At 39.9% G+C, this 16,512-nt stretch overlaps 1 protein-coding gene across 2 annotated transcripts in view; it reads right to left on the minus strand.

Annotated features, from left to right (window-relative positions):
* Positions 1 to 16,512, minus strand: part of LOC307150994 (cysteine repeat modular protein 1) — a 31,652-nt gene that overhangs the window by 14,541 nt on the left and 599 nt on the right. For both annotated transcript variants that reach the window (XM_079858710.1, XM_079858711.1), the window contains exons 2-6: positions 12,570 to 12,773; positions 12,120 to 12,188; positions 7,605 to 7,647; positions 4,238 to 4,383; positions 2,346 to 2,540 (exon numbers count right to left, since the gene is read on the minus strand). In XM_079858710.1, coding sequence (XP_079714836.1) covers positions 2,346 to 2,540; positions 4,238 to 4,383; positions 7,605 to 7,647; positions 12,120 to 12,188; positions 12,570 to 12,773 — 657 coding nt within the window. The remainder of the gene's footprint in view (positions 1 to 2,345; positions 2,541 to 4,237; positions 4,384 to 7,604; positions 7,648 to 12,119; positions 12,189 to 12,569; positions 12,774 to 16,512) is intronic.

The following is a 16,512-nucleotide window of genomic DNA, read 5'->3' on the forward strand; positions in this document are numbered from 1 at the left end:
TAATGGGTTCCTGCTTCATAAGAACTTGCTGAAAAAATAAGTTAGCAGAACACCTCTCACACAACAAACTGAAGCTGTTATAAAGAGTTATAAAGCGCTATGCTGAGTTCTACTCTCCAGGATGCCCGTCTCTATGATCCAGTTTGTGATTGAACTACTGCCATTCTTTGCATTTTTTCCCTATTGGATTTTGTGAGAGACTCTGTTTAGGAAACAGACAGGTTGTTGGCAAGACTAGGTCAGTAAATTTGACCAGGTCAGCCTCCCTGGTGGCATATGGGGTTGACTTTATGTTTCCCTCAGAAAGTGACTAGACGGGACTCCTTTCGGACCCCCTAGCCATATTGCCTTAAAGGAACCCCTTCCATGGAGGCTGTTGGTTCCAAGCCTTTGAGCGGCCTTGGTAGACCTTCCGTTGTTCGGAGGCCACTTTGAGGCTTATAGCTTGGGCAGTGACCGTAGGGAATAATGTCACTGACAGCCTGTATGTAACCCAAAGGGGGAGTGTGTTCTTGGCATTTCAGGATGAAACTGCCAGTTCTGATGTTTTTGTCACGAGCCATAATTGGCATGCACTCCCCTCAGCATGGTGAGATTGTACATCGTTCCCCAATAGCGCCATTGACAGGGAACGTCTAGGTTAGAGAACCTAGAACAGGGAACAAGACACTGCGTCGCTCGCCATGCCTCGGGGATGCCTGCTGAACAGTCCCTTCAGACGAAAGCGGATGACATGTTCTCTAGGCACCCCTTTTATACTTCCGGGTCGCACTAGTAGTAACGTCATAGGCTGTTGCCGGTCAGTATCGATTGCCGTGATTGGATAGCTTTTCAGACACCGGCTCACGTGGAGGGCCTTCCCCAATAGCGTCATCAACGCAGTGTCTCGTTCCCTGTTCTCAGGGAACAGAGGTTACAGTCGTAACCTAGACGTTTTCCTTGATTTACAACAGGGATTTTCAAACTTTTTGGTGACAAATATGATAATTTGATTAAAAACTTGAAAATTGTTACAACTTGAAAACCTGAAACAAGTTAAGTTACTTAAATTACTAAAACTAAAATAGAAATAAAAATATAGAAATGTTAAAAATGATAAAAGCAAACTTAAACTAAAATGAATTAAAAATTAAATATAAAAATAAAAGCTCATTCAAAATATACTATAATACTATAATAATTACACTATAATAATAGAAATACTGTAATAGAATATAAATAATAATAAAATAACATTGATGAGGATCTTCTTAATGTAAAGGCAGCTGTATATTTTCATATTTACAGCATTTTGTCAGACTAAGGTGTTGTCATGAACTGCATGGAAGCAAAGATGGTAGTCGGATCTAAATGCAGCAATAGAATTTAAATTAACAAAGTCTTGGTAAAACTCAGAACTGGAACAGAGAAAACTCACGGAAGATACATACATTCATACATTCAATAACTGACCCCGAAAAAAAGAACACACAGGGTTTAAATACACAGCGGGATGAGGGAACAAGACACAGCTGGGGCAAATGAGCACAATAATCAGGACCATACAAACTGACAAGACCACACACCTGAAACAAGGGAACTAATAATTAACATGACTAGCAGACTAGGACTAACTTAATACAATAAACAGGAACAAGAAACTGAATGTAAAAACCAAAAACAGAGAAAACAAACCAGAAACATGACAAAATAACACACCGTTACAGGTGTATATATGAAAAGCATTTTTCATATAGACCTTTATTCTGTGTTATAAAAAATATAAAGTGTGTCAAAATTAAATAATTGGGTTACAATTTATTTTAAATGTTTAAAATATATATATATATATATATATATATATATATATATATATATATATATATATACACACACACACACACATGTACTTACTATAGGGTTAGGGTTTGGTTTAGGGTTAATTGCATGTGATTATGCATAATTTATAGTTATTACTATATTAACTAACTACATGTAATGTGTATACTGTAAAATAAAGTGTTACCAATAATTGGATATTTATTGTCATTGAATGAAAGCCAAAACAAATTATTAACCCCGTTTTATACTGTAAAAAAATATTAAGGATTTGAATATTTCCAAACTTGAAACATCACAGCATATATTGTTATATAACATCAATTTGATTACAAATTTTAAATTCATATATTAAGTTAAGGTGCAGAACAGTGAGAATCCCTGCTAAATTACAGGACAGCGTTTTAAGTGTAGTACTACCAACAGAGGGCAGTATTACACCAACTGTAACAGGCATGAGCAAATATAAAACTCAGGGCAGACTTATTCTTTTTATTGTTCTTATATTAAATGTCAGAAGTTCTCACCATCAACATATTGGCCTTCGAGGCAGCTGATCACCGGGCACTTCCCGTAAACTGGGCGGCTCCAGCCACTGCATCTGTCACAGTCTCTCACTCCTGGGCCGTGGCAGGTCAGACAGGAGCTGTGACAGGGCTGACAGCGCCACCCTCTGGTGTCTTTAAATGTGTCTGCTGGACAGTCCTTCACACAGGTGCCATCTGAAGGGTTGAATGCAAAAAGATGTAAATGTATGTCCACAGACTGTTTATCCTCTTATTTTCATAGAATGATTTTCATAATATAGTTATACAGGTATGAACAATACGTACTGCATTCAGTTTCTTCACAAAGTGTGACATACATTACCATTCAAAAGTCTGGGGTCAGTACACTGTAAAAAGTGATCAGTTGACTTAACTTAAAAAAAAGTGAGGAAACCGTTGCCTTGAAATTAAGTAATTAATGTGTAATTGAAAAAATTAAGTTATATAGAATTATCAAGCTCACATAACTTAATTTTTTCAATTCCGCATTAATTACTTAATAATTTCAAAGCAACGGGTTTCCTCACTTTTTTTAAGCTAAGTCAACTGATCAATTTTACAGTGAAATAAATTAATACTTTTATTCAGCAAGGATACATTAAATTGATCAAAGTGACAGTAAATAATGTACTGTGTAATGTAAATATTAAGATTTCTATTTCAAATAAATGCTGTTTCATTGAGCTGTCTGATAATCATCAAAGAATCCTGAAAAAATTCCATGAAATGAACAAAAAATTAAATAAAGCATAACAACTGTTTTCAACATTGATAATAATAAGAAATGTTTAAATATTAGAATGATTTCTGAAGGATCATGTGACATGTTTCACAATATTACTGTATTTTTTAACAAATAAATACAGCCTTGGTGAGCTTAAGAGACTTCTTTCAAAAACATAAAATCTTACTGACCCCAAACTTTTGAATGGTAGAGGTTCACAGGTAATAAATACAGTCAGTTGTGTTATTTCATAGAATATAATTGTAGTAATAATTAAGAATAAGCAATGTTTGTGAATTTTGGACTGAGTGATTTGCATGAATGAACCACTCACATTTTGCATTAACCATATTTGCATCCCATTTCTATTTCCTATTCAAATAAGTGAGCAAGACTGAGTGAGTGCTGCAATAAAGAGCACATGCAAGGCTATATAAAGCATTCTCAACCTTTTTTCTTGTTGGACCATATTTACATAATTATTAAATAAAATATAAAGGGGTTTCAGTCATAATAACTTTCGGGATAGTTTATGAAACATTATATTAAATGTAAATGGAAGGTACATAGGTTTCGTCTTGGTGGGCTGCTGGAAGTTACACTGAAACAGCCATTTAGAACGTGAATAGTTTCATGGTTGAATTATTCATGCATGAATGTAAATAATATAAGCAATTTTTTTATCTTTTTTGCAAATCTGTTTGATGTAAGTGTTGCATATATTTATTATTCATTTAAATATTATTAAATATATTTCCATTTCTATAAATATATTTTCATTTCTGCTAAACACAAAAGAAGATATTTTGAAGAATGTTGGTAACCAGACAGTTGACGTAACCTTTGACTTACACTGTATTTTTTTCCTACAATGGAAGTCAATGGGGTCCATCAACTGTCTGGTTAACAACATTCTTCAAAATATCTTCTTTTGGAACAAAGAAACTCATACAGGTTTGGAACAATAAGAGGGTGAGTAAATGATGATTTTGGGGTGAACTATTCATTTAATGTAGTTTAAATTTAAATGAATGATTTCATCTATAAACATTATACAATAATGTTTGCTTGATAGGCTAGACTTAACCAGCTATGGCTATCAGACAGGAAAATGAGAGCGAACGTTCAGAGGAAGTAGAGTACGCACTGTTCAGGAAGTATCCGCTCTGGCAAGTGAGACACAGGGCATCGCTCCAGCAGTCCACACACGGATCTATGCAGCTGATACACAGTCCTCTACCCCGGTCCTCATACGTCCTCTGGGGACAGTGCTGACGACACTGGTGTCTGTATCTGTATGGATAGAGAACAAACAACAAAGGCGTGTCACATTTTGACTGCATTGTTTCAAAAGTGAGCAGGCCTTCAACATAATATTTGAGGGCTGTTTAGTAGAATAAGCATGAGCTTTTTTCAGGTCAGGTAATGCCAAAAACACAGCAATTCACACAGCCTTGCACAATTTTGCAAGTCAGTTCTGAGTGTGGTTGTGGAGAATGCAGCATCTTTTGGTGTAATAACATTGTGTTTACTTCTTTCCATTAGCAGTAATATATTTATGTTAAAATATTATATATATATATAACAACTAGAATTTTTTTTTTAATGACAAAAACTAAAAAGTGAAAAAGAATACAGAAATAAAAATGAATTCAAAATATGAATAAAAACTATACTAGTAGTATCTCAATTATACAAAAAAAAACACTGGTTTGTGCTGAAAATATGCTAATAGTTGGTGTATCCCATCAGGATTTTTATCGAAAAAATAAACCATGAAAATCAAAAAATTTACTGTTTTTACCCTATACATTCAAGGAAGTGCGTCAAAAAAGTCAAATGACTGAATAATCTGCTCAGAGAAAAAACAAAAAACATGCAGCCATTTTGTTTGCGCGCACTAAACCACAGGTGATTTATTGCATTTAATAAAAGTGCCACAGTAGTGTCAATTTGTTAATTTTCTGTTTTGCACCGATTTCTCTAGAATTCTCTAGCAATTTCGGTCTCTTTAAAAACATGCTTTCATCCTCGTTTCATTTGTTTTTCGCAACTTTGGAAAGAAAGCTAATGATTTCATTTAAATTCAGCACAGTGGTAAATTAGTGAATTTAACTGCTGGTTAAATTGTATGGTGTGTAGTTTTCTGCACTCAAATAATGTGCGCAAAAGTGTTGAAAAACTCTTTATATCGCCTCAGTATCGGACAAAATCAATACACTTCTATCACTTGGACCTGTTTGAAAACTTGCTTTCAAAGACTTTGGAACAGCTTCAGAGCAGCAACTGTCTTTCTAGACTTACTTTTGAATCAAAGACACTCTGATTCACAAGCTCCACCTTCAGGGTAAGGGAAATAATGAACTTGAGACTTTGGGGCTGTTTGTTTCAGTGCTTTGACAGAGGGAGTCTGGGTGAAGAGTAACCAGAGAACACTAACCACACCAGAGAAATGAACACCATCCCAAAACCACAACGCACCTGCCCTCGGCAGCATTGCTGGAATTATTAAGCCATCAATCCTTCAAATCAACCTTTCGGCAATAGACCTCTGATAAATGAAAGCATCAGAATGAAAGATCGTCCGAGTGGCTTTTAATTCAAAGTCTTTTGTCATAATAATTCTATCATGATTCTTCCCTGTTGTATAGACCATTTGGGAAGAACAGTATCTTCAAATCGACCAATCAATCTTCTGATTATTGTGTGCACATCAGTGTCTATGCTAAAAATGTGACATTGAAGAATAGAGTAATGATGCTGAAAATCCAGCTATGCATCACAGGGATAAATTATATTGCAAAATGTATTGAAATAGAAAATGTTTTATCGTAATAATATTTCACAATATTACTGTTCAGGTAAATGCAGCCTTGGTGAGAAGAAGAGACTCATTAACATCTTACCAACCCCAAACTTTTGAACAGTATATAGTAAATATTCCCCAAATCCTTTTCCCAATAATTCCAATATCACTTTTCCTATACATCTAGTAAAGCACAACAATCCTGAAAATAAAAGCAATTAATACAGTACAAGTCAAAGGTTTGCATGTTAATTAGCTTATACAAAACTAACATTCATTTTTTTTAAACTTAAAAAAAAAAAATTATTATTCTAAAATGTGGAAAATAGTGATAATAAAGAATAACTGTCTTTTAATGTCTGACTGGTATTGTATGAATTGAAACTATAAAAAGAGTCCGAATTAATCTTGACGTAAAGATAAATTAAATGAAACTACACAAACCATGTGTTTGCAATATGTTAAAGCCCCCTTGTAGTCAATAAATGTATCCCTTAAAACTCATCTTTGATCACCAAAATGACATATTTAAAAACAAATTCCTGTGGAAAAAAATCTTCATGCCTTAAAATAGCTTGAATGTGACACGCTTGCTTCATTTAGTATATGTGGTTCTGAAAATGCTAATTAGCCCCGCCTCCACTCACTCACACCAGCTCAGAATACCTGATCCACTAGGTCAACTTGACAGTAGTAAACGCTGCACAATCGTATCACTCTTTACAACGTCGGACACAATAATTAATTATGATTAGCCTTTTGCTTGACTACGTTATCAAAGAGCTAATAATGTGTTGCTAATGAAAACAGAAAAATATACCAGGATAACCTGGCTTCTCATGAGACTCCTGAGACTCTTGAGAGTCTGAAATGCTAAAGCCCGACTGCACGTTGACGTGATTGGTTACAAGGTAGTTTGTGACGTAAGAAACACCAGAGATTTCAAACTGCGTTTTTAAGACCGACTTTTTTCACTGCAGTTTTTAGGAGAAAATAACTCAGCAATGGAGTTAACTTATGAATTTGCACATGGTTTGTCTTAAAGCATATTAAAACTCCCCTATAGACATATAAACAACATTAAAACCTTGATTTTCCCCACAGGGGTTCTTTAAACACATATCTTACTCTAGTTAAGCAGTTGATAAGCATGGCTGATCAAGTGCTCTGTCTGAGACACAGGTGCCTCACATTGGAACTCAACACTTAAGCAAGATGTTTGAGTGGGACGGCGGACAACAGCAGCCATGGCAACAACGCAAGCACAATGAAAGCATGAGGAATGTTCAGCGGGATTAACATTGCTCTTTTCCTCTCTGAGAGGACATTCATTAGTCAGGACTCTCGTACAAGACACTCCAACTCTCTGAGCAAAGAAAGTCCTTCAGCTTCAACCGAGCGGGGGAAAGATGGGCTCAAGAGAGGAGAGAGAGTGAAGGACAGATTGAGTGAGTTGAGGGAAAAACTCATAAGAGGTGCCTCTATGTCGAGCAGCCTGGATCTCAGGTAACCGCGTGAGACTTAACTGAAAGCGAAATCTGATGCGCACAATAGTTGGAGGCCATAACACAGGGAGAAACACACAATCAAACTTCTGTTCTCTTCAAAGTATCTCCGCAATATGCTCCAGAAGACTTCAACATAGCTTAAATTGCAAAGCAGCAGAAATAAACGGACAAATATTTCTAAATATACAATAGTAACTTACAGGAAGTAGCCGTCTGTGCAGCTGTTGCAAACCTCCGGCTCATCTGTTGTGGACACAAAACAGGCAATGATTACACAGCGCTGAAATTTGCAAAAAAAAAAAAGCCTAGTATTACCTGATTTGATGATGCTGACTTAAAAAATATCAATACAACTTTTGGTAACACTTTACGTATAGCCTTTGTGTATAATGCATTATAAAGGTATTCATAATGTACGTTATAATGCATTATCATAAATTATCATAAATAATTGTAAGCAAATGCATTATGTAAAATGATGCAAAATGTAAGATGTAAAATTGTGTTTGAATTATGTTTTGCACCTATCTCTAGTTCTGTTGATTAATCACCTAGTGTATTTAAGCCCATAGTTCTCTTTTACATGGTTGTGCTATTCTGTTTTCTGTTGATCCCCTGCGTCTTACCTTTTTTAGATTAATGATTCAGTTATTAAATATTATAGTAATTATTACTGATGTTTTTGTTTTTCTCCTTTGTCACTGTGTGCTCACTGCAACCCGTTGTTGACAGAAAAGGGTCCCTTGAGGACCACACAACGGACTTTTTAGATCCGGCGTGCCTCACCTACTATCCGGATTGCTAGTTCGGCATTTTTTTCTACACTAGCCTCAGCGAGTGGTCCAAGGCACGCATGCCTGTGGATGGTCCTTAGGGGAGTTTCGCCGCCTATGTAGAGTGGGTGCTGGTGAGTTGTGGATCTTTATTCACTGTCTGTGCTACAGAAGAAGAAATCACTAGCCCCACTCCGGACCCAGTGCCCAGCCAGCCACCAACCAAGCCCATCAAGGACAGGATGCCAGAGACTGGTTGTTTGACATGTGTTTTAATGAATTATACTTTCTAAAGGTGTAATAATGAATAGATAAGTATTATAATCTATTATAACTATGGTTACAGACCTTGCGATGCATTATAAGGTGCAGACACAGAGCCCGAGCCTGAGCCCGCCTCGATGCCAGCACCAGAGCCGATTACTGACCAGGTGCGTGAGCTGGCAAAATCATCTGTTCCTGTTGGTGTCCTCTTGGAGTTTGAGGGAATGGACTAGAGCCCCACCTATACTCCTGTGAGCTGTGCAGGGTCTCTGTAACTTTGTTTAATGGATTGGAAAATGTGAATCCACAAAGTCTCCAGTTGCCGCTGGTCCCGCCCAGCTCCAAGTCTTCTGTGTCTCCGCTGGTTCCGCACAGCTCCAAGTCTCCTGCATCTCCGCTGATCCCGCACAGCTCCAAGTCTCCTGCGCCTCCGCTGGTTCCGCACAGCTCCAAGTCTCCTGCGCCTCCGCTGATCCCGCACAGCTCCAAGTCTCCTGCATCTCCGCTGGATCCGCACAGCTCCAAGTCTCCTGCATCTCCACTGATCCCGTACAGCTCCAAGTCTCCTGCACCTCCACTGGTCCCGCACAGCTCCAAGTCTCCTGCTTCTCCGCTGATCCCGCACAGCTCCAAGTCTCCTGCATCTCCGCTGATCCTGCACAGCTCCAAGTCTCCTGATTCTCCGCTGGTTCCGCACAGCTCCAAGTCTCCTGCGCCTCCACTGGTCCCGCACAGCTCCAAGTCTCCTGCATCTCCGCTGATCCCGCACAGCTCCAAGTCTCCTGATTCTCCACTGGTTCCGCACAGCTCCAAGTCTCCTGCGCCTCCACTGGTCCCGCACAGCTCCAAGTCTCCTGCATCTCCGCTGATCCCGCACAGCTCCAAGTCTCCTGCATCTCCGCTGATCCCGCACAGCTCCAAGTCTCCTGCTTCTCCGCTGATCCCGCACAGCTCCAAGTCTCCTGCATCTCCACTGATCCCGTACAGCTCCAAGTCTCCTGCGCCTCCACTGGTCTCACACAGCTCCAAGTCTCCTGCTTCTCCGCTGATCCCGCACAGCTCCAAGTCTCCTGCATCTCCGCTGATCCCGCACAGCTCCAAGTCTTCTGCTTCTCCGCTGATCCCGTACAGCTCCAAGTAGAGACCTGCACGGGACACAATTTTCAGTCCCGCTCCCGCCCGCTCCCGCAGTGTTCAGTCCCGCTCCCGCCCGCTCCCGCAAAGATTTGTCATTTTTAGTCCCGCTCCCGCCCGCATCTGTGATATTATGTCCCGCTCCCGCCCGCAAATGCCCGCAAGACGGCAGGCAGGATGTATGTTCACTTTCTGTCTCACGAAAGGTCTTGGAAAAAAAATGCGATTTGTGTCCGTTGTATGTTAACACCTTTTGGAATTTATCGCAGCAGGCAAAAGGTAGTTGATTCCCCTCTCCATCATGCACAACCGAAAAAGACTGCCAAATGTCTGATTTGAGGTTTGGTGATATTTTTTTTGTAGTAGGCCTAAATGTGCCTTTCTTTAGAGAAGTGCTTACATCTGAAGCGCTTAGGCCTATATCTGAAGCACTAGAAGTGCTCTTTACCTCGTCCATGCTGTCTATTTTGAACTTGAAGCTTTCGAATTCGAACACGGAGCAGCGGGAAGGAATTGTCTCTAAACAAGTGTGCGCGAGATTAGGCCCCGCCCTACCCCAAACGACAACATCCAAGTTTAGGCTGCTTAAAACGTTTTTATTGCTGCCAAACAGAATTTCCCTCACTACTACAAATTATGTATGCTACTTTAATCATTTATATATTTTACTTTACACTCATATATTTAATTTGCGGGAGTGCAGCGTATCATCCCCCCCGCCCGCACCCGCAAGTGCACCTTCATCATCCCGCCCGCTCCCGCAATGACCTTTCAAAATTTGTCCCGCGTCGCTCTGTTTTGCGTCGGGTCCCGCGGGTGCAGAACTCTACCTCCAAGTCTCCTGCTTCTCCGCTGGTTCCGCACAGCTCCAAGTCTCCTGCGCCTCCACTGGTCCCGCACAGCTCCAAGTCTCCTGCATCTCCGCTGATCCCGCACAGCTCCAAGTCTCCTGCTTCTCTGTGGTCCCGCACAGCTCCAAGTCTCCTGCTTCTCCGCTGATCCCGCACAGCTCCAAGTCTCCTGCTTCTCTGTGGTCCCGCACAGCTCCAAGTCTCCTGCTTCTCCCCTGGTTCCGCACAGCTCCAAGTCTCCTGCGCCGTTGGTCAATACAACTTTTTGAATCGGTCCCACCAAACCTCCCTCTCCTGCCTCCTCTGCCTATGCCAACCACTACCTCAGCCCCACCTCCGCTGGCTCCCTTTAGTCCCTCGGCTCATCCTCTGTCTTTTGATCTCCAGCTCCACCTTAGCAAATGGATCCCCTGGCTCTGCCTCAGGCTGCTGAGCGCATCACTCCACCTCGGCCCATCGACCAGTCAGCTCCACCTTGGCTCCACTAGGGGTCCCTTGTCATCACTGTGCCTACGCTACGGTCTTCCGGACTTTCGGCTGCGCCTCTTCCCTCCACCCCTTCGGCTCTTTCTGGCTTCTCCTTCCCTTCAGCTCGGCCTTGGTCCTCAGTCCCACTGGCTCTGCCTCAGTCTTCCAGCACCCTGGCTCCACTTCGGCCACTTGTCATCACAGATCCACCTTGGCCTCCATGACCTACGGTGTTGCCCGTTCTCTGTATCTCCTCTGCTCCGCCTGGGTCTCCAACTCTCCTCGTGGTCAGATCTCTGACTCTACCCTGGCTCCTCCCACCTTTGGTTTCAGCATGGGCCTGTGTCATGGCTGTCCTCAGGGTCGTCAGCTCTCCATCGCCTCCTCCATAAGGGTTTCCTCTGTCAGCCCATCCTTGATCACATCCCTCTCTAGCTCCACATCCTCCTCCATAGCTCCCACCGTCTCTCCACGACTGGACTCCATAATCATTGCATAAATTATTAAAGACTGTTTTTGTTTATCTCCTTCATCATTGTGCACTCATTGCAACCCGCTGCAGACAAAAACATCTGGGGCTGCATTTCCGAAAAGCATTGTAAGCTTGAGTAGATCATAGAACTATTGCCTCCAATGGTCTCAACGATCAACTTACCTCACGATGCTTTTGTGAAACACAGTCTAGATCATGTTTGCGTTTTCTTCTGTCACATGCCATAATTCTAACCTTGAAATCAGGATTAGGCATAAAATAATATCATACATGTGAAAATCAGCTGAGAATTGAACAAAGAGTTGAAAACTTGCTCAGAGTAAGACAGGAATCGTGTCTTTGTGGCAGTTTTTCTGGTGATTAAGGGATAATACAAGACTTCTTCACCTTAAAAATGATTGTCAAAAGCAAAAATGCTACAGAATGCAAATCATATTGTGTGAAAGTGTGACATTCTAGAGCAAAACAGACTCTAGAAGACTCTCACACTTTTTTCAGAGCTAGCACCCCAAAAATAGTAAGAAACAATTTGGATTGGATTTCAGCAAATATAATGCAGGTTATTCTGCTAAGCACAAAACTAGTACAGAGAAACAACAGGAAAACAATTGGCTGAAAGAAATGCATATTAATGAATAATTAATCATAATGTTACAGAAATTACATAATACTGCACTATTAATGAAACATAAAATACTATACACATAGCCATTAAAAGTATATGTTACTTACCCGTGGAACATGTTTTACAGCCGATACCGCAGTCTATACATTCTCGCGTATCCGGGTCCTGAACCTGACCTGTTCAAGCAAATGTCTGTGAGTATCAGACTTTTTGTATGTTACATGATTATTTAGAAGTTATTTAATAGCTAGATCTTGTCTTCGAATTTGATTCCAACTCCAGTTTGTTTTCATTTGTTTGATTCGTTTAAACTGATGTTTAAGGCATGACACCACAGGTGAACAGGGTACACGTTTTAACAGTTAATTAATCACAGTGACAGGACATTATTGTTTTGTATGACACAATCTCTGAATTATGTTTAAATATGCAAATCAATTAAAATCAAGTTAGCAAAATCACTTCAAATTGAATTTAGCAAATTCGTTAAGTGACATCTGGAACTGCTACATGTTGTATTAGAATTCACCTTTAGTTTTATTACAGGATAAACTCACCAACTCCACACAGGACTGTCAGACAGATGCCACTTTGAAGCTTGTATCCTTCTCTGCACTTGGCACACACGTTGGCATCAGCACAGATCTCACAATTAGGCATACATGGAAGGCAAGTGTACTGGTCTCGGTCCGGATAAAACTCTCGTGGGCAGTGTAGTCTGCAGTGACCCTGATACAGGAAGCGTTCCTTCCCCTCCTCATCTGCAATAACCCACAAAATCCATTTAACATGACACGGTGACTCATGAACTTATTTAAATAATGATCCAGTTACTGTAATCAGAGGATAGAATAAGATTTGATTTTGGATATAAGAAGCTCAGCTAGTATATATATCAAACCAAGAGTATTATAATGCCAGGAGCTTTTGTAAGACATTTGTTTGTCCTTGGTATGTCCTACCAGTCAAATGGTTCACTAGCTTCCTCTTAATAAATTACTGCATGTTGTTTAATATTATCACATTGGTTAGAGGTCATTCCAACACTAGCAACTAGCAATCTTGGGTGATTGCCATGAAAGCATGAGTAACCATGTGTGATATTTTTAAGATTCAGACTTTTTTTTGTATTTTGACATTATTACCATGACTATTAGGTGCATTTGAACTCCCAATTGTCATTACTATGAGATTTTTTGCAATTCTGTAGTTTCAACAGTAAAAGATAATATTGCAGTAAAACACATCATTATATACTTTCCACAAAAAAATATAAAGCAGTTATTTTCAATAATGATAATAAGAAATGTTTCTTGTGCAGCAAATCAGCATTTGATTTCTGAAGGATCATGTGACACTGAAGACTGGAGTAATGATGCTGAAAATTCAGCTTTACCATCACAGGAATAAATACAAATTTGAAATACACTAAAATAGAGAACAGTTATTTAAAATTGTAATAATATTTTACAACGTTATTGTTTTTGACTGTATTTTTGATCAAATAACTGCAGCCTTGGTGAGTAGAGGAGACTTCTTTCAAAAATATTATAAGGTCTTACCTAACCCAAACTTTTGAAAATATATTTTGAAATAATCATGATTTTATATATATATATATATATATATACAGTAAATACACTCACCTAAAGGATTATTAGGAACACCTGTTCAATTTCTCATTAATGCAATTATCTAATCAACCAATCACATGGCAGTTGCTTCAATGCATTTAGGGGTGTGGTCCTGGTCAAGACAATCTCATGAACTCCAAACTGAATGTCAGAATGGGAAAGAAAGGTGATTTAAGCAATTTTGAGCATGGCATGGTTGTTGGTGCCAGACGGGCCGGTCTGAGTATTTCACAATCTGCTCAGTTACTGGGATTTTTTTACGCACAACCATTTCTAGGGTTTACAAAGAATGGTGTGAAAAGGGAAAAACATCCAGTATGCGGCAGTCCTGTGGGCGAAAATGCCTTGTTGATGCTAGAGGTCAGAGGAGAATGGGCCGACTGATTCAAGCTGATAGAAGAGCAACTTTGACTGAAATAACCACTCGTTACAACCGAGGTATGCAGCAAAGCATTTGTGAAGCCACAACACGCACAACCTTGAGGCGGATGGGCTACAACAGCAGAAGACCCCACCGGGTACCACTCATCTCCACTACAAATAGGAAAAAGAGGCTACAATTTGCACGAGCTCACCAAAATTGGACAGTTGAAGACTTGAAAAATGTTGCCTGGTCTGATGAGTCTCGATTTCTGTTGATACATTCAGATGGTAGAGTCAGAATGTGGCGTAAACAGAATGAGAACATGGATCCATCATGCCTTGTTACCACTGTGCAGGCTGGTGGTGGTGGTATAATGGTGTGGGGGATGTTTTCTTGGCACGCTTTAGGCCCCTTAGTGCCAATTGGGCATCGTTTAAATGCCACGGCCTACCTGAGCATTGTTTCTGACCATGTCCATCCCTTTATGACCACCATGTACCCATCCTCTAATGGCTACTTCCAGCAGGATAATGCACCATGTCACAAAGCTCGAATCATTTCAAATTGGTTTCTTGAACATGACAATGAGTTCACTGTACTAAAATGGCCCCCACAGTCACCAGATCTCAACCCAATAGAGCATCTTTGGGATGTGGTGGAACGGGAGCTTCGTGCCCTGGATGTGCATCCCACAAATCTCCATCAACTGCAAGATGCTATCCTATCAATATGGGCCAACATTTCTAAAGAATGCTTTCAGCACCTTGTTGAATCAATGCCACGTAGAATTAAGGCAGTTCTGAAGGCAAAAGGGGGTCAAACACAGTATTAGTATGGTGTTCCTAATAATCCTTTAGGTGAGTGTATATACTGTATATATCAAATTCTGGCAATGAGATTTGGGGGAAAACATTTAATGCAAATCTTTGCTGTCCTACAACAGATTGCACTTTTTTTATGCACTGATTTGAAAATGATTTTGAAGTGAAGTATTACATGTTCTTGGCAGGTTTTGTGAAATAAATGCACTAAAAGATTAGAAGCCACCCTATATGCTTATTCTTTCTGCAAACAAATTGCTACTGTATGAAACTCAAATATCAACATCTGCTTGTGTCCATCATGAACTCTTCTTTAAATAGAAACAGTAGTAACTATCTGGCTGACAGATTTTGCCAAGACCAGGACACATAAACAAGGGCTATGGAGAGTGAATTGGCACTTTTGGCAATGTTGTTGTCACACAATGATGGATGCAAGGCCTCCCCCCTCAACCGGCCCGGGCTGCAGGGAGCGAGATTAAGAGTTACAGCACTCTTCTTTGAGATGCTTGAAAAGGAGAGATGGCAACCATGAACGCCTACTAACAGAATTCAAAAGAGTGGCTTGGTTTGCTAAAGACAAGAGTTTGCGTATTCATTCTGTACTATTAAAGGAATGGTTCAACCAAACATTTAAATTCTGCCATTATTTACTCACACTCATGTCGTTCCAAATCTGAATTATATGCCTCACAATGTACTGTATTTGATTTGAAAGCTATAGTGCATGGTACGATTATTGAACAATGATTTAAATTTCGAACTGTTCCTCCACTGAAAAAGAAGTGCCATGACAAAAACATAGAGATAGGTGTTTTCCAATTCGCACCTAATTCTGCACTTTTCTATGCCATTTTGTAGTATAAACAATGTGAGTTAGTGTGTTAACACTGAAAATTGCAAACGACAACGGTCCAATCAATTCCCGATGGGCAAAATCAAGTCCGGCCCTACATTTTTTTTTGTTTTTGTTTGAGAAGCCTTTTCACTCGGACATATGTCACAATGGGGAAGAAAAGACTATATATTTATAACAAATTAACCATTTAAAATGTAGATGGTAGAGTACATAGTGCATAGTATAAGTGCATGTACAGTACATCACATGGGACACAAACAGAAAAATTTTTACACTTTAGTAAAGGCCTACTTCTATACCAAAAGGCTGGCTTTAAGGCACAGTGAATCTGAAATTGCTGGGACCTGAGGCTAAAGAAAACGCCAGGAGCTACTGTCAGAAGTATCAGACAACTTGAGGAATTTTTTACTATGTCCAAACATTAACAGAAACATTATCAGCTTTCCCGATAGTGAAAAGGAAGTGGTCTCAGTTTTTCCCACTCCCATGTTTGGCAGTTAAAAGAATACTGTCAAACTTAGGTTGATAAGGCCTACTGTTTAAAAGCATAGTCGATTAATTTGTGTTTAAAATTACCTTCATTTCAACTCTTCCTGTAATTAAAAGTGGGCACGACACTTTCATGTTTGAGGTCACTAAAACAAACTCTCTTTTGAGGTAAAGCACTCTTTGTCACTTTGATAAATAGGGAGAGCGGCTTCATTGTTTTTCCGCAGCAGCTGTGCAGGGAGGACTGGGAGGTTTGCCTTCCCAATTGTCTCTTGGAAAACCCTTTTGTGAACCTGCACAATGCTGCCACAGATTCGTACCACAATGGCCAAA

This window comes from Squalius cephalus, assembly GCF_949319135.1.
Source record: "Squalius cephalus genome assembly, chromosome: 23".
In the NCBI taxonomy this organism is placed as follows: domain Eukaryota; kingdom Metazoa; phylum Chordata; class Actinopteri; order Cypriniformes; family Leuciscidae; genus Squalius; species Squalius cephalus.